The sequence below is a fragment of the Lacerta agilis genome, chromosome 16 (assembly GCF_009819535.1).
Source record: "Lacerta agilis isolate rLacAgi1 chromosome 16, rLacAgi1.pri, whole genome shotgun sequence".
Lineage (NCBI taxonomy): Eukaryota > Metazoa > Chordata > Lepidosauria > Squamata > Lacertidae > Lacerta > Lacerta agilis.
Genome location: NC_046327.1, coordinates 32,047,914 through 32,069,287, shown reverse-complemented (window position 1 = coordinate 32,069,287; position 21,374 = coordinate 32,047,914). Strand labels below are relative to the sequence as shown.

At 45.6% G+C, this 21,374-nt stretch overlaps 1 protein-coding gene and 1 non-coding gene across 3 annotated transcripts; both read left to right on the top strand.

The window, feature by feature from the left end:
- Positions 1-819: 819 nt before the first annotated feature.
- Positions 820-15,103, top strand: RAD23A (RAD23 homolog A, nucleotide excision repair protein). Of its 2 annotated transcripts, none has more exons than XM_033172942.1 (9): positions 820-1,044; positions 6,842-7,003; positions 7,325-7,512; positions 8,330-8,385; positions 9,444-9,571; positions 10,297-10,372; positions 10,609-10,739; positions 11,473-11,637; positions 13,239-15,103. In XM_033172942.1, exons 1-9 carry the CDS (start codon positions 973-975, stop codon positions 13,350-13,352), a joined length of 1,092 nt encoding a protein of 363 aa, XP_033028833.1. In that variant the 5' UTR covers positions 820-972; the 3' UTR covers positions 13,353-15,103. The 2 variants fall into 2 exon arrangements, with proteins under 2 accessions (XP_033028833.1, XP_033028832.1); XM_033172941.1 differs by having other exon boundaries at positions 920-1,044; positions 8,351-8,385.
- On the top strand, positions 12,472-12,544 carry TRNAV-GAC. Its single transcript has one exon. It is a non-coding gene; the product is annotated as a tRNA-Val (tRNA).
- Positions 15,104-21,374: the final 6,271 nt, after the last annotated feature.

Below are 21,374 nucleotides of genomic sequence, written 5' to 3'. Positions count from 1 at the left end.
ATTGACTGTTACCTGAAACTATCATCCCATCCTATGGAAAGCTACTGTGGCCTGTCCCTTGTCAATGAGGAATTGATTTACTTTCTAGCACAAGGTTTTCCTTTTAGGAGAATCACTTGAGTATTCAGCCTTGCTTTGGTGAAGTTACCCCATATGGAAGGAAAGATATGGTCAGTATCCTTGTCACGTGACTGGGCTCCCATTCAGGACAAAATTCTAGACCTACTGTACTTCCATTGTCTGCAATCTGCTAACATTTAGAGCCATTCTCTCACCTGGCTGCCTTTAATACCCTACAAAGGCAAAGTCAGTAGCTGATGCTGTACCGCACAAGGACCCTGATTCGCCTGGGGAAAATGCCGAATCGCAATGGAAACGCAAATATACCCATAATTAAGAAGGGTGGCAGGGAGGCGATGGGGAACCAGCACCAGTCGTGCATTGTACAGTCGCCCTGTCAATAGTTAACAGGCTGGAGGCGCGTTGAGGTGCCTACTCGGAAGTAAACCCCGAGTCCTCCCCTGGGAAAATCGTACCGCATCACTTTCGCTTGGTTCCTGAACGTTGGATGCCCAGAAGAAAAAAATTCCGTCGAAAGCGACCCCCAACTTAAATCACCCCTCCCCCCACAGCGTTACTCGCTTGCGCAGAAGGCAAGGCGCGCGAAACGGAAATCCCCGAAACAAACCGGAAGCCGAGAAACGTGCGTGCGTGCGTGTATGCATGTGCGCGCGCGTGTTTCTAGCCTTCCTGACTCTATGGTTAAGGAACACCTCGGCCTGTCTTCCTTGTCCCCTGTCACGTGGGAAGGGCCCGTCAGGGAGCGGAAGCGGCGCTCGGACGCGATTAAGATGGCGGCGTCGTGAAGTTGCATGTTGTTGTGGGGGACCCCCAGCTGAGTCCGTTGGGAGGAACCGCCAGTTGTTGCCGCCGCCACCGCCCTCTCCCCTGACTCCCTCCCTCCCTCCCGCCATGGCGGTGACCGTCACCCTGAAGACCCTCCAGCAGCAGACCTTCAAGATCCGCATGGAGCCTGACGAGACGGTGAGGGGCGGCGGGTCCTCCTCCTCCTCCCCTTCCCCACCCCCCTCTCCTTCCCCCGGCCTCTTCAGCGCCCCCAACCCTCTTCCGCCAGGAGCCCCCTTTCGCCTTGCAGGTTAAGCGGGCGGTCTTCCTCGCCTCTCGCTTTCCAGATCCCCTTCTCTCGTTCGCAGGAGATTCCTGGGGTGGGGGTGGGGGAAGGGAACCAATCCACCCCCGGGACGCCTCACAGAGGCGATCCTCCAACTTCTCCCGACCTAGAAGTTAGTCCTTAAAGAACAACCTACGTCGCTCGTTTGTTTTGCCACAAAGCTCACACAGGAAAAGCTGTCAAGTAGGGATTTCTCGAAGGCGCGCGCGCTCTCAGTACACACGTGTAGCCACAGTCCTTGATCCTTAGTGGCGTAAGGATCTGTTCGCTGCTGGGCACGTAACACACACACTCGCGCGCGCCCCGGGCGCTTTCCTTCCAGTCGTGCTTTATTCTTAATTCCACATACACACCCTGTGCTGTGTAGCACATAGTTACACCAACATCTATAAAGGGACTGCTCCCATTTCCACCCCCTCCTCCCTAAGCTAGCTTTCCCAGCACGTGCTTAAGTTCAAAATCAGATGCAGATTGGTTGTTTTCCGATTTAGCATCTCTTATTTTGGGTGCCTTGCCTAGTATTTGTAGTCCTGAAATCCCCCCCCCCCCAATCAAGAACATAAGAAGAGCCAGGCCAAAGGCACATGCGGTCCCACATCCTGTTCTCACAGAGGCTGTGGCAAGCAGAACATGAGTGCAACCTATTGGATTACATTTTGGTTATTTTAGCATCATTTTGTTTTCATAGTTGTTACTTCCAGCAAATGGCTTCTGATACTGAAGGTAGAGCACAGCCACCATGACTAGTAGCCATTGATCACCATATTCTCTATCGATGCCTAATCCTCTTTTAAAACCATCCTGGTTGGTAGCCATTGCAACCTCTTGTGGGATCAAATTCTATAGCTGAACTCTGTGTCATGTGAAGAAGTGCTTTCTCTTGTCTATCCTGAGCCTTCCAATATTCTGCTTCAATTGATGGCCCTGAGTTCTGTTCTTAAGAGGAAGGAAGAACCAGAACTGTACCCAGTATTCCAAGTGTGGTTGCACCATAGATTTGTATAAATATATTATGAAACTAGCAGTTTTATTTTCAATCCCTTTCTTGGTGATCTCTAGCATGGCATTCACCTTTTTCACAGCTGCTGCACTCTTGGTCAATATATTTATCAAGCTATCCACTACTATCTTGTTCCTGCTCAGTCACTGCTAGTTAAGACCCCATGAATGTATATGTGAAATTAAGATTTTTATTTTTTTCCCCCATCCTGAAAAAATTGGCGTCATCAACAAACTTGGTTACAGTACTTCGCTGTTTCTAACTAGATAATTTATGAACAAGTTAAATGGCACAAGTCTCAATACCTTGGAGGACTCCACTTTCCCTCCATTGGGAGAACTGTCCATTTATTCCTGCTGTCTGCTTCCTGCTTTTTAACCAGTTACTGTTCCACAAGAGTACCTCTCCTCCTATTCCATAACTGCTAACCTTGCTTGGGAGTCTTTGATGAGGTACTTTATGTACTTTGTCAAAAGCTTTAAAAAAAGTATTTGTAAACTGGGTTACCTCTCTATATGGTTGTTTCTCAAAGAAATTGAATATGTTAGTAAGAAAGGACTTACCTTTGCATAAACCATGCTGGTTCTGCTTTAGTAAGATTTGTTCTTCTGTATGCTGAGTAATTATATCTTTATCAATGCTTTCAACCAGTTTTTCTGGAAGAGATGCTAAGCTAACCAGTCTGTGGTTTCCAGGATTACACCTGCCCCCAGTCCCCCGTCCCCCTTTTAAATGTCACAACATTGATCATTTCCAGTATTCAGGTATGGAGGCAGGTATCTTAGGAAAAACTTATAAATTTTTGTTGGAAGTTTAGTATTTTCAAATTTGAGTTTCTTCAGAATTCTTGGCTAGATGTCATCCAGACCCAGCAGTTGTCAAATTATTATATTTTTTTCAATAAGGGCCTATCATAACTTTGTATCTTTTCACCTCTAATTGCCTTAGTTTGGCAGATTCCCTTCCTCTAAAAGTTAGTTCAGGTCCAGGGGTCTCCCATATATCTTCTACTGTGCAGGCAAATAATGTACAAATAATTCATTCAGCTTCTCTGCAATCTCATTCTCCTTCAGCATACCTTGACTTCCTTGTCATCTAAAGGTCCAAATAACTGCCTCCCTAGCCAGTCTCCTGCTTTCAATGTATTTAAATAATTGTTTGTGGTTAGTCTTTATGGTTTCAGCAAGATTCTTTTTTAGCATCCCTTATTGTTTGATTGCATTTCTTTTGCCAAAGTTTGTGTTCTGTTTTCTTCTCAATTGGACAAGATCTCCATTTTCTAAAGGAAGCCTTCTTGCCTTTGATGGCTCCTTGTTAATCATGCTGGGATCCTCTTGGCCCTGGTGGTACCTTTTTGATCTGCTATTTACATTTAAACGGAGCTTCTAATGTGGTTTTAAACAACCCCTGAACATTTTGAGAGATGTGACCCTATTGACTTCGCCTTTAAACTTCCTTTTTACCAATTCCTTCATTTTTTGGACATTCCTTCTATTGAAGTCAAATGTGACCTTTGGGTTTTCTTGACAATTGTCTGTACAGTGGAACCTCGGGTTAAAACTTAATTCATTCCGGAGGTCCGTTCTTAACCTGAAACTGTTCTTAACCTGAGGTACCACTTTAGCCAATGGGGCCTCCCACTGCCGCAGTTTTGCTACCGCCGCCCAATTTCTGTTCTCATCCTGAAGTTAAGTTCTTAACCCGAGGTACTACTTCCGGGTTAGCGGAGTCTATAACCTGTAGCGTTTTTAACCCGAAGCATTTGTAACCCAAGGTACCACTGTACAGGTGAAACTCGAAAAATTAGAATATTGTGGAAAAGTCCATTTATGTAAGCAATTGTTTTCATTAGCTACTGGAGTTTAATATATGAGATAGATTCATGACATGCAAAGCGAGATATATCAAGCCTTTATTTGTTATAATTGTGATGATTATGGCGTACAGCTGATGAAAACCCCAAAGTTGAAATTGTTAATTTGGGGTTCTCATCAGCTGTACACCATAATCATCACAATTATAACAAATAAAGCCTTGACATATCTCTCTTTGCATGTCATGAATCTATCTCATATATTCGTTTCGCCTTTTAAGTTGAATTACTGAAAGAAATGAACCTCTCCACGATATTCTAATTTTTCAAGTTTCACCTGTATATAAATGAAATTTGATAGCACTATAGTAACTATTCTCAATTGGTTCAACAGCACCCACATCTCTCAGCAGGTCCTCAGCATCACTCAAGATTAGGTCCAGAGTTGCCACTCCTCTGATCAGTTCCATGACCAACTGTTCTAGGGCAGTCTATCAGATTTATTGTTGTTTTGGTAGCTTCTTTCCCACCACCAATGTCGTATCTTTCTTCAGTTTTTGTTTTTGTTTTTAAATCAGTGTTTTATTACCCATGCTATTTATATGTAGATTTCTACCTCCTGTGCTTCAACATTCTACTGATTCATCTGGTTTTGTTTGAATGAAGTGAGTCTGAATATGAATCCCGATATTAAAAGTAACATAAATCTGGAGTAATCACATTGATTTGTCCCCTTGTCATATAATCCTGGAAGAGCACATATGAGGAGTGGTAACTGCTAATAATTCCTTATTTTTCAGTCTCTGCCTATTGTGGGTCAAGAGGCATGCCTCTTTGGCAACTTGCTTTTAACTTCAGTGGAACAAAGTAAATCCTTTCAAACACCTGTACCTACATAAGAATAAGTCCTGAACATAGCCAATTTGCTAGCTTTTATCATGTTCTGATTTGATTCAAGTTCCATTTTTTTTAGTAAGGATTCCCAAACATGACCTTTTGAAAGGAAAAAAATATTTATTTTTTGTCACAAGATGTGTGATCCCTTTTGTGCGAGGTATGTGTTGCATCCTGGTGGACTGAGTTATTTTTTATCAAAATGTAACTGTATGGCCAGGGCAGGACCATTCATCCATCGTCTCACCCTGCACAGAAGTATAGAAGTAAAACAGCTTTGGGGATTGATTCAAGAGAGACAGCCACACAATGCAGAGGACAACTGCCTCCCTATGCAATCTCATCTTGCGAAATTCCTTTTTAACCTACACCACAGTGCAATTGCTGACTGATCACAAGGGTGAAAGTTTTTCTGTGCCCTATCAATGAAGTTTTTTTTTTTTGTTTAAATCCAAGACCTCCTTTCATTTTTTGAACCTTCTCTTTTTGGATGATGATTGTTTATTATTATTATTATTATTATTATTATTATTATTATTTCATAAAATTTATACAGTGTTTGATTGTAAAAAACAAAACAAAAACAATCTCAAAGCGGCTTACAAAAAGATAAGCAAGAAAATCAAGAAAAACCCATGCACATATTTAAAACATACGAAAGTTAAAATACTACAATTACCTCAACTTTTTAAGCATTGGGTAGGTTTTTTGAAACAAGAATGTTTTTAACAGGCGCTGAAAACTGTACAGTGAAGTTGCCAGCTTGATCTCAATAGGCAGGGAGTTACAAAGATTGGGTGCTGCCCCATGAAACAATTGAGTTCTTACAAATGTAGTTGTCAGGGGCTGGACTGAATGGTGCCCCCCCTTTCTCCTGAACCTTCCCGAGAACAGGAGGACAGTATAGATCAGGCATAGGCAAACTTGTCCCTCCAGATGTTTTGGGACTACAACTCCCATCATCCCTGACCACTGGTCCTGTTAGCTAGGGGTGATGGGAGTTGTAGTCCCAAAACATCTGGAGGGACGAGTTTGCCTATGCCTGGTATAGATTTAGAACAGTGGTTTGCAGAGGGGCATAGTTCAGAGGCTGCAGAGAGCAGAAGCTGGGAAATATTGGAAGAGGAACACTCAGGAAGAAGAAAAAGCACCAGGGAAGAGACAGCCGACAGACTCAGTGTCTTTAGAAAGCATTCCTGACCACCCCACTCCCAGAACCAGACGTGCCTTGAGAGTAGTAGAACAGAGATCTCAGAGACAGAAAACGTAGATTAGCCGGCGCATGGGTGACGTGGAATAGGGACGATGTAGGGGGGTGGGACTTTACTTGGAGCAACGCCATTGATGGATAGGGACTACATTCCTTTGTCTCGCTCTGTAAATCCTGAATAAATTACATGGTAAGGACTCCTCTTGTCACCTGCTTTTTTTGCTGCCATCAGGGGAGGAAAGGATTCCCTGAACCTTGACAGTTGTGCAGAATGTTAGTTTATATGCTGCCAAGCACCATATAATCATAAAATCCTATAGAGGTGTGAAGCTGTATTATGTTTGTGGGAATGGAGAGCAGTCCCAGAAGTGGGGAAGATTGCCTATTAATGCTACTTGGGGGGGGGAGGATAGTTTTTTTGAACTGGTGAAACCACCATGAAGGGTGTGTCTACTCTTGCTTTTGGTATTTATAGATGGCAGGGCGAGAGGTTTGGCTTTCCTAAAAGCTTTTAGAAGCAAGGGACTTTCTGAATCCATCTCTCCTCATTAGGAGTAAAGACAATACTCAAAAGAGCATTAGATATGGGACAGGGTTCACTGTGCTGGAAGAATGTGGCTTACAGGCCAATTCAAATATCTCTACAGCCACGCTTATTAGGGTGGGAAAAGTTTGACTCCCAGGCGTTCAGTACAAGACAGATGGTGGAACCAGTTTGGTCTTGACCCACAGGTCCGAGTTCTTAAGGAGAAGATTGAGGCTGAAAAGGGCAAGGAAGCGTTCCCAGTGTCGGGACAGAAGCTTATCTATGCTGGCAAGATCCTGAGTGATGATGTCCCTATCAAGGAGTACAAGATTGATGAGAAGAACTTTGTGGTGGTGATGGTCACCAAGGTATGGTTGGGTCACCTCCATTGCTTCATGGGAATGCTTTCCTTGGAACAGAAGACTGATTCTGCTTCAGTAGCTTCCATTACCCTCTCTGCCTTGCTGTGGTTCAAAGGATGGTGTGCTAGGAAGCAGATTTGGTGCAGGGTTTCAGCCCTGGGGTGTGGGCGCATCCAAGAAAGGCGATTACAGGGCATTGACAATTCCAGGAGTGCCTTCTCTTGGTTTCTCAGAAATTTAACTTGAAGTTCAATCCCCTTTGCTTTTCTCTGTGGGATAGAAATGCATTGTATCTGCTTCTAAGTCTCATTTTGATTTTCTGTTCAGAACAAAACAGGCTCAGGAGCTCCTGTCCCCTCACCAAGTGAGGCAGTGCCCCCATCAGAGCCTGCACCATCCTCTGGACAGATGCTGCTGCCTGGAGCAGCTACTGTTTCATCCTCACTAGGAACTCCATCAAGTGAGGAGAAGCCTCCTGAAGAGTCAGTGACTGCTTCCCCCCAGGAATCAGTTGGGTAAGTTTGGCTTACCCTGCCACCCTCCTCACTCTCACTTGTTTTGTAGGTGACGTTGGAATGATATAATAGAGGGAGAAATTCTAGGCCTTGGAAATCATGATTAGTTATGAAAATACAACAATGTTTGGAGTTTGGAGTAAACTGATTGGGGATAAATTCTAGAGCAGATGCTACTGGGACACAGAATTAGCCTACCATCACTTGGGCCAGCCGGTTGTGGTCTTGTGTTTGTTTAGCTGTTAGATTTTATTGCCGGTCTTTCCTCTACGTTTGAGGACTTTAACGTGGAAACTCTTTCTCCACACGTGGAGATTTGAGTGGGTTTGAAAGTGGGCTGCAAACCACACAGCCTAGGTGCCTCAAATCTCAGTCTTGGAGAGGAAGAGGGAGGTGAAGGCCTGTGATGTCAGAATGCAGCTCGGGTTGCTAACTGGCGTTATTAGACGGCTATACAAAGGACTGGGGAGGGAAACAAGAAGGTACATAAGAGCATGTGTTTTGGGGGTGAGCGGCCCTCCTCTCCTGGCCTCTGTTGCTTCATAGCTTCGTACCACCAGTTTTAGCACCACTACCCACTCTCGGAACAGTACCCCTGAAATGTGGCGATTGTAGTTGCACTCCAGGCCTCGGTGGTGGTAAGAATTGTTAGGCAAAGCAGTTGCCTGCTGTTTGTCAGCCATGGGGGTAGGAGAGAGATTGTATGACTGAAGGGAAAATCAGCTGTTCTGTTGCTTAGTTTATATTTGGCTTTTCAGTTTTCTTGGCCAGTTATCTGAAAGGACCCAGCTACTATTTCTCTCTCTTAAATTTGCAGCTCTGTTCCCTCTTCAGGTAGCATGGGACGTGAAGATGATGCAGCTTCCACTTTAGGTAGGTGAGCGCCTTTCCTTTGCTTGCCACGGGGGAGAGCTCTCAGCTCCTTGGCTGCAGTTTGCTCTTATAAGATTGGGACCACTCTCTCCCTATTCCGCTGTTTTGACTGGTAAATTTCTATGGTCTTCAGATCCATAGTTGATGGACTTCTAAATACAATACAGCACGGTATAACTTAGGAAGTGCTGCCCTCTAACGGTCTCTAGTGGTTAAAACACTTCTCCTTCCATAGCTGTTTCATGGGGATCCAGCATGCAAATGTCAGCTGGGAGCCACAAGTGGGTTGCAACTGAGGCTACACCATCACTTTTGCTCTAGGCTTCTTTAAGAGGGTAGAGGTGTGGGGAGAGAAGGCAGCAAAAGAGAACCATACATAGTATAAAAAATGAAAGTGGGTCTCATGTTGCAGGTTAGGGTTAAAGATGGATCCTGGGTCTAAAAGTTGGACACTGCTTGTGGGAACAGTTCAGCAGATTTCACCCCCAAATTCTGTCATCAGCCATTGATACCTGTATTCTTTCCATCAAGGTTATGGCATAGTGGGCACCTGCTTGCCCTTTTGTGGCCGTGTTATATAAGGAGTAGCGTCTAGCACTTGAGCTACAGCCATGGAAACTGGAAATTCTGGGTTCCATCCCCATATCTGGAAGCAGTCTAGTGGTTAAAACCCAGGAATCCTGATGCAGCCTCCAGTTCTGTAAGGGGAATGAGATTTAGTAGCCAAACTCAGGGGGCTTTCGATAGGGTGGTCTCTCTGGGTGGAAAGAGGCTTGAGATCTTAATTCTGTTTTCAGCCATTAGAGGGGCTTTGAAGATTTGGGATTAGAAACTGGATTTGAAGCTTTGGAGCTTACTGGTATTCAAAGTGCCAAGGGTACAAGGCTTCCTGGTTCTGCAGACATTGTAATGAGGAGGATGCTGGCAATGGCAAAGTGACCTGTTGCCTTCCAGTCCGGCTGCCCATCTTGCTCCCCTTCCCGTATGCAAGGGTCAGGTGGAAATAGTTGCACCTTTTCTTCCCCTAACGTCAAACTGTCTTCCATTTCCGTTTCCAGTTACTGGCTCAGAGTATGAGACAATGCTGAATGAAATCATGTCAATGGGCTATGAGCGAGAGCGGGTGGTGGCAGCTCTACGGGCCAGCTACAACAACCCTCACCGGGCTGTGGAATACCTGCTAACGGTAAGGAGAAATGCTGGGTTTGTCCTACCCCCATCAATATATTTTGGGCTTTCTTCCAGTTCTACAAGGGGTGTTCCTGGCTTCCTTTCCCTTCCACTTCACTGGTGTACTGTAATCATTTTCTGCTCACTGTTGCCACAACTCTGCTGCTAGCTTGGGTTGCTTGAAAGAGGAAGAACACCATGCTTTCTGAACCATCTCAGACAGGTCCTCTTGAAGGATGACTCCATACTGTTTCTCAGCTCTGCATCTTGCCTGCTCTGGTGTCTCCCCTGCTTAGTATAGCACAGGGGACGACCATGGATGCCAACCAAGGCGCTTGCTTTATCTAAACAGTTGTGAGGTTGGTTGGGCACTTTGCAAAGGGCTGAGGACTGGATCCTTGCACTCCTACATTAAACTAAATTTGGAAGTCAGAAAAAAACCCCCATCACAATGAACATTTTGTAAATGTAAGTAAACATCCTTAGTCACAAAAGGGGAAATAAAATTGAAACTGAAGAGATGTGAGCAGGCAATAGACACGACTGGACTTGGGCAAGGAAATCTGGAGAGCAGAAATGTTCTTGCCCCAACAGAAACTGCCTTCATAGTTTGTTTTGCTTTGAACAGTTCCCACATGCCATCAGTCTCTGGATGTAGCCATTAGTGTGCTGTGGATGGAATCTTGAAAAGTGTATGATCTGGAAGTAGTTCCGTTAACTTTGCTTTCTCTAACTTTGCAGGGTATCCCAGGTAGCCCAGAACCAGAGAGAGCCTCCATCCAGGAGAGCCAGCCTCAAGAGCAGCCTGCGCCAGAAGGTGTGTGTGTCCCCGTCCCCCCCACTTTCATATAAAGAGTTTACTGGAGCGGTGGACTATGGGGAGTAACAGTTGTGCCTAACTAGGCTGCAGTGCATTGCTTAGTGGCATGTTGGGAGAGTGCTGCCCCTTGATGGCTTCATACGCACTCCTCCCTCTACGCACATGCCCAGCCCCTCCCCCATTTGCTGCTGTTCTGCTCGCCTGCATGGCTTTAACACTCATTGCATCTACAGGAGAGAACCCTCTGGAATTTCTGCGAGACCAGCCCCAGTTCCAGAACATGCGTCAGGTGATCCAGCAGAACCCAGCTCTGCTCCCAGCCCTGCTCCAGCAGTTAGGCCAAGAGAACCCTCAACTGCTGCAGGTAACTGAGCGGACAGGCTTTGTTTGTTGCCTCAGTCTGTTGGGGACAGCCTTGGAGCAACCAGATGGGTCAAAGTTACAGTGGTCTGAGATCCCGCTGGTGCCAGCATGGGCAGCATGGCTCTCAGCATCTCTCTGGCTGTTGTTTTGTATTTCAACAGAAACAGCAGGCACAACAGAGCCAAGTGGGTATGCTAACTTGGCTAGGCAGCACCATTTGTGCTGCTGTGTGCATTGTTTGCGTGTCATTGACTTGTACAGCCAGATCCTACTTTTCAGGTGGGTGTTTGCTTCCCTGAGGTTCCTCCTTTAAATGATGCTGCCAATCCTCATGGCTCAGTTTCCTCCCAGTTCTCCTGATTTGCCTCCCTTAGGCCTTGGGTTAGGGTGATCATTGCTGGCTCAGTCATCTTCCTTTGCTTTGCCTTAATTATATATGGGCGAGCTTTAACAGTGGATGCAGTGTGTGTTGTGGCTAGAGAAGGAGGATTATGAATACAACATACTTGAAAATTCAGTGGCATAAGAGTGAGGACTTCAATGTAGGAAAAAAGGACGGCAGGCCAGGTCTCCTGAGTCCTCTCGTCCCCTCAAATTGGAGGGTCTCATGCGAGGGTTCGGTGTCCTTTGGAGGTGCTTGTGTGAGGTTTGCTGCCCCAGGGGCCCTGAGGGGTCGCGGGGTGTAGGCATGTGTTAATTGATAATGGCAAGTTCTTCTCTTCCTCCTCCTCCAGCAAATCAGCCAACACCAGGAGCAGTTCATTCAGATGCTCAATGAACCACTGGGTGAAGTACCTGACATCGCAGACATTGAAGGAGAGATGGGTGCTATTGGGGAGGAATCCCCTCAGATGAATTACATCCAAGTCACGCCTCAGGAAAAAGAAGCCATAGAAAGGGTAAAAGAGGGGAGCAGTGTCCTGGGGCAGGGACAAGAAGGGAAGTCTCTTGCTCTCTGTACTGGAGCTTCTCCCTGTAGGGTTTGCTCCCTCATGAGATACAGAACAGTTAAGCGGCCAGGGTGGTGGCCTCTATGTCTTGCACTAGTTCCTGTAGGCTACAGAGACATCTTGGTGGGTACAGTGGAAAGGGTGGGACTTTCCGGTTATTGCCTAGTATTACAAGTGACTCCCCATCACCTTGCTGTGTGGACTAGAGCAAGGCTGGCTGACCTGTATACCTCCAGATAATGTTGGACTCCATCTCCCACCAGCCACATCCAGCATGGCCAATGGGCAGGGATGCTGGAAACTACTCCCTCAGGGCTCACAGGTTAGTCAGCCCCGCAGTAGAGTCTGAGGGCAGCACAGGGGCTTTAGGGCAGGAAGTGCCAGCAGCCTGGCAATAAGCCGATTGGCACGTGAGCTCTGAACATGTGGTTTTGCTTCATTCGCTTTTGTCTTTCTCTAAGGCTATAGAACCATGGTTATTCATAAGCCAGTTCTGCACCAAACAAGCCAGTTTTCTGTACTGAAATATTTGTTGATACAAAAACAAAAACATTTCTAAACTGCTTAATGTGTTAAAATTTTAAGTGGTGTACAGTACAAACAAATAAACAATACAACAGTATCACAAAAACAGGGAGAAAAACAACAGCCTGTAAAGCTGTATTATAAAAACAAGAGTTCAGTAATAACAAGGTCCAGTCTTAAGGGCCAGGGAAAGCCTGAGCATACCACAGTATGGGAGCATATGAACCTGCCCAGACCCTGAGATCATCTTCTGTGTACGTTTCTGTAGTGTAGTGGTTATCACGTTCGCCTGACATGCGAAAGGTCCCCTGTTCGTAACCGGGCAGAAACAACAAGTTTTTTTTTTGAGAGCCAGTGTGGTGTAGTGGTTAAGAGTGGTAGACTTGTAATCTGGGGAACCGGGTTCGCGTCTCCGCTCCTCCACTTACAGCTGCTGGGTGACCTTGGGCTAGTCACACTTCTGAAGTCTCTCAGCTTCATTCCCCTCACAGAGTGTTTGTTGTGGGGGAGGAAGGGAAAGGAGAATGTTAGCCGCTTTGAGACTCCTTTGGGTAGTGATAAAGCGGGATATCAAATCCAGACTCTTCTTCTTCTTCTTCTTCGTGTGCCTCCTCCATGAAAGGTCCAGAGAGTGACAACACAAGAACAAGCCTTTTCTGCAGAGGAACTGATAATTATGCTAACCCTACTAATGATGTCTGCCTACTCCGCTCCTGTGGTGAACCATGCTGTAGAGTGTCATGGTCCTTATTTTGGTACTCGCCTTGCCCAGATCTGACCCAACACAAGATAGGCATGTTGGAATCTCCCATAAGGGAGTCTCTGTATTTATTATTATTATTATTATTATTATTTTATTATTATTATTATTATTATTATTTATTCCCATTGGCAGCATTCCTGGCAGTTGGCTCCTTACAGGAAAGGTGAGACTGTAGGACGCACAGTGCTGCCAATCAGAGCGTTTCTAACTTTTTTCCTTCCTTTCCTCTTTCTCTTTCTCTCTCTCCCTTCCCCACCCTTAGTTAAAGGCCTTGGGCTTCCCTGAGAGCCTGGTGATCCAGGCATACTTTGCTTGTGAGAAGAATGAGAATCTGGCGGCCAACTTCCTGCTGAGTCAGAACTTTGATGACGAGTGATAAAAGAAAAGAGTTTTATATAAAATTCTCTATATAAATATTCGTTTATTTAAAGGGGCACGTATTGGGATTGGGGAATGGTATGATTTTAGAATGTCCCAGGCAATTTTGCTGGCTGGAGGAAAATACTCTACCTTGGAAACTGGGCAGTTGGGGAAAAAGCAGAACTAACGCACCTTCTCCTCTTTCCCTCCCCAAAAAACAATGGCTGCATTTGAGCCCAGCTGCATCCCACGACAGTCCTTGGACTGGCAAGCAGGATGTTCAGGGAAAGGTTGACATGGCAGATGGGTTCTATTGGACCTCCTCCCATCTGAGCTGATTGCGTGTGTGCAAACAGATTGCTCTTTTGTTTGCAAATCCCCCCCCTCCCACCCACCAATGCACAGTGCTACAATGCCTAAATATGTCTGGGCTCATCAACTAATTCTGTCAGTAGTATTATTCCCTTCCCTTTCCACTGGCCTTTGAAAGAAGTTCAGTTCTTCATCCGTGTTCCAGAGAGCTGCTTGCACTAGGTGGGTGACCTGCCTTCTGATGATCTTTTTGATAACTGTGCTTGCACTGAAGAGGCTGTGCCATGATGGAGGCATACCTTGTAATGTTGCACATAAATCCCATTTCCCAGCCCTGGTATTACCTTTCATCCTCCTCTGTTAAGCAGCCACCCACCATGTAACTGCAGCTCTTTGTCACTCTTCTTAAATTAATTCTCAGAAGTAGTACTGGAAATTGGGGGCTGGTGGACAGTTGCCCTTTTATACAGCAGGTTTCGTACCTGGAGGCCCTTTCACTGTTTGAATTTATCCCACTCCCCATGGCTACTCTGCAGAATTGGAGAAGTGGCTGAACTGCCTTTGCTGTCTCGCTTCCCCAGACTTGCCTAAGCAGGGCTCATCACTCATGTAACACATTGCTCAGCAGAGTTTGATTTCGAATTGTTTTAACATTAACATATTGAAACGTGCATTAGCAAAAGCAGGAGGAGCTTTTTACAAACCTCTATAGCAGGTGAGTCTTTAAAAGCGGCTTTTTGGCACGTGTCCATTGAATGAATTCCATTTTTAACATTTTCTGTGTTGTGGAAGTTTTAAGGAAATTAATATTTTCTAGTATTAACTTGATTTACCTGTTGTTTGAAAGATTCTTGCATTTTAAGGACTTTTTTTTCCTTAAAGGAAACCCATTAGTATTGGGGGGATACAGAATCTCTTTGTTAAACGTTGGGGGGGGGGGCTTTGCTTTTTTAATTTGGTGGGAAATATCAAAATGACATATTTTCGCAAATCTTTATAGCAAAATGTAAAAAGGAAAAGTCTGCTTTGATGTACCTTTTTTGAAGCTTGAGTTTGAACTGACTGCACATGAACATATCCTGATTGATCTCACCAAGAAGCTGATCTGGTACTTGGCTTCAGTCTCAAATATCCAGTGAAATTGACCTTGAACTCGAGATGCACAGGCACAGAACTGCAGAGTTTCCTCCAGTTTAGCTCATCCTTCACCTTATCATAGGAATGTTGGTCAAAATTGTTGCTGGTTTGAACATCAATAAAACTGTCAGTATCACCTGTCTAAACCCCCGTTTTCTTCGATGAACCATGAAATTGACTACTGCCTTCCCCCTCTGCCCTCATAACAATCCTGTCTCGAGTCCCACTCTTTCCTCAGCACATGCCCACTGCAGAGGGATCAGGAGTATTGCCTCTATGCCTCAAAAATAAATTCCGAAGCCATAAATTACTGCTAAATTGTGTGATATTGTTCTGTGGCTATGACTGACAGCGTGCAATATGTACTGGATAAGTAAAACTAATGTGATTTTTTTTTCCTGGGGGGGAGAGGCAGGGGAGACATGGAGGAAAGGGGAATTTCTGGTTCTCAAGCCTGAAAGCATGTACCCAGTGGTTATGAACATGGCTGTAGGTAAGGGCCAAAGAATGTAGGTTCTCCTGATTTGATAAGCAAAGTTGCTTTTTTCCGCTGGAATACAATGGTACCTAGGTACTTGAACGGCTTGGCTCCCGAACAAATCGGCTCCCGAACGCCGCAAACCTGGAATGTATGTTGCGGTTTGCGAACCTTTTTTGGAAGCTGAATGTCCGACACGTCTTCTCATTGAGTGCAGGAAGCTCCTGTAGCCAATCGGAAGTTGCGCCTTGGTTTTCAAATGGTTTCGGGAGTCGAATCGACTCCTGGAACAGATTAAGTTCGAGAACCAAGGTACCACTGTAAATAAACCCTGTTTGAAAGCTTCCTGGGATGGCTGTTCCACTTGACCTTGTGACGGCTTAGGCATTCAGACAGCATCGAGGTATCTTTGGGTAGTAAGCAAACAAAAAAAGCTGCTGATCGAGGTGGCATGGAAAACTTTTTTAGAAGTGGGAGCTGAAGAATGATGTCACTGTTGATTTACGGCTCTCTTAAGAGCAGCAGCAGTTGACTCCTAGGATGGACTGAAAAGGTGTTGGGTGTGTTGCCCAGGAGTGGAATTCAGGTGCTGTATCCTGTGCCTGAGACCCTGAGGTTTACAGGGCAGGGGCCTTTGTATAGCTTCTCTTCCCCAGTCTATGACTTCAAAAGCAGATTCAGTTATGCAAAATAAGCAAGCAATACACAACATTGCTTAATTTGCAAAATGTGTTCACATGTAACAGTTCAGCTGCTTGACACAACAATTTGATTTAAGCACATTCTCTCAGGTGCTGAGGTCTTGGTGAGAGAAACTGCAGCTGTGTATTTTATCAGAGATGGGTGGAAAGAACTAGAGGAGAAATGGCTTGCCAAAAAAAAAAAAAAGTTTGACCAGCTTTACTTGCTAAGTCTGAAAAGAGCAAAGACCAGGCCCCTTTTGGGAAATTAGTTAATGGGTTAATTGCAGTTCTGTTTGGGCGACCTGCCAGAGTTGTGCCCCCAGCTGCAAACACGGGACATTTTATCCTTCCAAGTTTTGGGTGGGTGTCGCCTTGAAGAGATCTGCTTCTTCTCTGTATCTGATTGAGCACTATTCTGGGCACTATGGACAGAATATTAAATATACAAGCTCTCAAAGCCACTCGGTGGCAGGAAAAGGACATGGATCTCCTTCAGTGAATGTGTCCTTTTTTTAATTTCCAAATGGAATGGGTCTGAGTGGTAAGAGCTCCAGGCAACAGAAGAAGAGCAAGTCCCAAGAAGACAGAAGAAGAGGGCTGCTGACATGTTCAAAATAGTTCTTGAAAGGATACTTGCTAAGTAGGCTAGAAAGTAGCATCTTTGTCTTACCAAGTTTTGGGTGGCTAATAATTTATTTGTTAGGTCTTCTGTGCAAGGGAAGCTGAGGCTAAAGGAAGAGAAGGCTTCCTTAAACCAGGCAAGTGCAGGACTGAGCCAAGCTATGTTTGTGGCCCAAGTCCTTGCAGCTGACCAGCTCAGCATGTCTTAAGTCTCTTCGCAGGTCCAGAAGTTTCAGTATTAATTTCTAGTTCTCTCCAGAGCAAGAAGGGCCCAACTCGTCTGGTATGTAATGTTATGCCTCCTTGACCCTTGGAGGCATTTCCCCCCCCCCCAAAGCACTTCACATGTGCCCAAATAATGCTCCCTCCGGTTGGCACCAGCTGGGGCCTTTGCTTAGTAACACAGGGCTTGCTCCTGTCAGTCTGGACGCTCCTCCAGGCTCCTGGCCTCTTCCATATGCCATGTGCACGGTTGGCTCGTTGAAATGGGTGCTCTCGGTGGCCAGAGAAACTTGGCTGGGAACTGGATTCTCAGTTTGGGGGGGGGGAGGCTCTGATCCCTCCAAGCAAGATGGTGATTAATGGCAGGTGTCCTGTGAGTAGCAATTCAGGTCCAACTTGCTCATTTCTGCTCAGCGTTTGGTGACTGTGTGCATGTGTGTGTGTGTGAGAGAGAGGGAGAGGCGTTTGCATGCGCGCCCACACACATCAGCTGTCTTTTGGCTGCCTCTCCCTAAATTGGCTAATTACTTGAGATTAATGCTTAGAAGCAGCAGCTTCCTCTCCCCTCCTGCCATCTGCTCTCTTCTGTATCGGGGGTGTCATTATTTGCCAGTGCCTGGATTCTGTTTTCTGAATCTGACTCCAGCTTGGTAGTTTTAACCTACAGGGGATTGCAGCATGATTCAAACACAAGGGCAGATGCTAGAGCTTCGCTGATGGAAGGATGATCCAGCAGAAGCATTGTGTGTGTGTGTGTGTGTGTGTGTGTGTGTGTGTGTGTGTGCATATAACGGGTGTGTACCTTGTAAACGTGGGAGGGCCTCACCTTTTCTTAAGTAATCACACTTCCTGTTCTCAGGGTCATATCTGTTTGCAAGAGGCCGCATCGCTTTCCAAGGATGGGGTTGTTATCTCCTAGCACTGCTTTTTCGCTACCTGCCATTTGCCCTGTCATTGCCTTACTACTTGCCAGAAAGAAGGATTTTTTCAATTGCTTAATTTTGCGGCTAACTAAGTGTGAAAATAGAACAGGTTCACAAAAAGAAGTGTATTTGCATATGTCTCTTTCTCTCTCTTGGTGTATGGTACATTGTACCTAACTTTTTACAACAGAGGGCAAAAAGACAGGTGGGCTCTAGCCATAATTGGTGGCACTAGTCAAGCCACAGGATGGGGGGGGGAGAGATCTGGATTTTATGTTTCTGCCCCCAGAAGTCCCTCTTGTAGTCCCTCAAGACCCCACCTCCAATTCCCCCCTTCTAAAAAAGAAGACTTTTTTTAAAAAAAACAACCGACTACTCCCATAGGCTCTTGTAGATGCCCAAATGTTTTTTGTTGCATCTCCAAGAAACCCCCCCCCTTTATCCCTAAAATAATTACTGATTACTCTTGCTGGGATGCTGAAAGATTTTTGTGACACCTCCCTACCAACCCCTTCAAAATTGTATTATCTTAATTTGGTGGGTTGGGTTTTGTTTTGTTTTTTTTTTTTTTTTTGCAATGGACTTCAATACTGAACTATAAAAAATGGTTTAAAGCAGTGTAGAATGGCTGCTGGGGAAGCTTCTGCTAGGATTTAAAAAGCAAGTGTCCCTTTTAAGAGTTGTGTGTAGTTCATTGGCACATAAATGCCACCAGTTTGGTGGTGCTTGCGTCAACTTTAAAATAAAGTCGTCTTGGCAATAATAGCCTTGGCGTTCGTAATCTGAGGTCCACAATATTTCCCTGGACCTCAAGACACAGCGCTTGGGTGACCAAGAAGAAGCTGGTGTATGCTGCTCTGCTCCAGCCTGCCCTCAGGACCTGTTCCCCTCTTTGGCATATCACACCTAAGTCCATAGGGCCTAGGAGGGCCATGTGGTTGTTTCTCTTGTTACAGGTGGGAGGAGCTTTATAAAAGGGCACAGCTCCTTTGAGTAGGGGCTGTCAATCAAAGCCTCCAGGCTGCTTTGTAAATAGTGAAATGGTGAAAGAGTGAGGTGAGCAACCTGGCGGAGGGAAAACTTTGCTGTCCTGAGGCTAAAGATTTGCTGAGAAAAGCGACGGGGGTGAGTTCCCGTTGCTCGGTCCCAGCTCCTGCCAACCTAGCAGTTCGAAAGCACGCCAGTGCAAGTAGATAAATAGATACCGCTCCGGCGGGAAGGCAAACGGTGTTTCCATGCGCTGTTCTGGTTTTGGTGTTGCGTTGCGCCAGAAGTGGCTTAGTCATGCTGGCCACATGACCCGGAAAAGGTGTATGCGGACAAACGCCGGCTCCCTCAGCCAATAAAGTGAGATGAGCGCCGCAACCCCAGACTCGTCTGTGACTGGACTTACCCGGTAACTGTTGGGGGTCCTTTATCTTTACCTTTATGACATGCCAAAAGTGCTGGAGGGTGCAATGAAAAAATGTGGGGCTCTGTCAGAAGGTCAGCTGGTAAAAGGGCAAGATCAGGGTTTCTTCATGGTATATGCTTGCAGTATAGGCACAAAATGCCAGGCCAGATTTGAAACGAGCAGGACTTCTGCTATACTTTCCTTCGATGCCTCAGTTTCCAACAGCCTTTCAGTAGCTCTGCAGGAGACCAAGGGACAGGCTTCTCCCAGAGATCTTGGTGTCTGCTGGCAAACCCAAGTAGATGATTGACAGAAGAGGCTGGCCTTCCCCTGGCACAGCTCCCCCAGGGATGGTTGGCAGGAGGCGGCACACCCCTGGAATACTGTCGCAGCAGCAAGGCCTTGCTTTGTTGGTTGCTAAGGAACCACCTCTTGAGGCACAGCTGGTGTTGGAAGCTGAGAGGCCAGATTGCCACTGTGAGGATCAAGCAACTGGGCCCTTGGCACCTGTGGAAATGCCATGGCAGGAGCCTGGAAGCAATTTAGCTACCATCCCCTGAGGTAATGCCGGTTAGCATCTCACTTAAATCCAAATGTTGGAATTAAATCCACTTCTCTGAGGTGCGCACGACTTGCCACCTGTTTTTACACCATATGCTGCTTCATTTCTAGGGAAGGGTCTGTATGTGCTTCCTTAACGCTGTTTGTTTTGTTTTTAACGTCTGGTTGTGCTTGAAGACCTTGGGAATGACAGAGGCCTGGTTGTTGACAAGAAAGGTTTTATGCATGAACGGAAGGGAAGAATAAAGGCGGCTGAAATGTGCCTATTTAGTGCAACATGGGCTGGCAGCATATTTCTCATAGAGCTCTTGAAGTTGCTTGAGAGTTTTAGGATCTCTTCAGTTCAGAGTGGAGTCGGCTGATTCTGGGTTGCAGCCACGGAGCTGAAGCAAATATGCAAACTCTGAACACCTGCAAATAATTTTCTAATTTCACAATGCAGTTTTTCATGAGTTTTAAAGCAAAATTCAGGTATGTGTTTTGCTTTCTTCGTGATTTAGAAGAGGTGCATGTCAGCTATAAATACTGACTGATAAGTACTATGGCCTATAAACTATGCAATATTATATTTATGCTAGATCTGTGGCTTTCAGATTATCTCTTCTGGGGAACCTTGGCTTCTTTGGGAGTCTTATTGTGGTTTCCCATTTAGAGCAACAGCTGACGACAATGTAGCCACTCATATTGTTCTTCCTTTGCAATGTGCAACCATGCAATTATTAGGTATATTCTTATGCAAATCCTCAGTTTACCAGTAGGCAGTGGAAAGGACCAGCATTGGCCCAAGCAAATTCAGTGCACATACCACCCCCCTCAAATGCAGGTGCTAATGTGGGAGATTTTTCCTGAGGATATGCTATTTTAAAAGCAGAGTGCTTTTTAAATAAGGTAAAGGTAAAGGACCCCTAGACGGTTAAGTCCAGTCAAAGGCGACTAAGGGGTGCAACACTCACCTCGCTTCAGGCCGAGGGAGCCGCTGTTTGTCCACAGACAGCTTTCCAGGTCATGTGGCCAGCATGGCTAAACTGTTTCTGGCACAACGGGACACTGTGGTGGAAGCCAGAGTGCATGGAAACACCATTTACCTTCCCGCTGCAGTGGTACCTATTTCTCTACTTGCACTGGTGTGCTTTCAAACTGCTAGGTTGGCAGAAGCTGGAACAGAGGAACGGGAACTCACCCCATGTTGCAGATTCAAACTGCCGACCTTCTGATCTGCAAGCCCAAGAGGCTGAGTGGTTTAGCCCACCCTTTACCTTAAAATAAATCAACCACCAGTACACTCCAGTACTAAAACCCATTGCTTGCCAACTATCAAATATTGCAAAGTATCAACTGCAGTTATCAAATGTTGAAATCAGATGCCGCTGGCTCTCAGGTACGCAGGTATAAAATACCTCAATAACATTTGGGGGCTTCTTTAGCAGCTCAAGAACACCTGGAGAATATTTAACAAAAGGAGAGCAGATTTCAGTTCTCTAGGATTCTAGCTACTGCACACAGACAAGCTCCTATATCTGCAGAGCACCAGAAGATCCCTAATCAGGACCCGAATATTTTACTCAACCTCATATTCTCATGCATTTCCTTAACAACGACTTTTAATGCTACAAGTTCTTTGTAAATTTTTATCATTCCCAACATGTCCTCGTTGGTCAACGCAGCTGCTATTTTAGGGGGCAAGAAAGAATGGAAGCTTTCCGTTTGT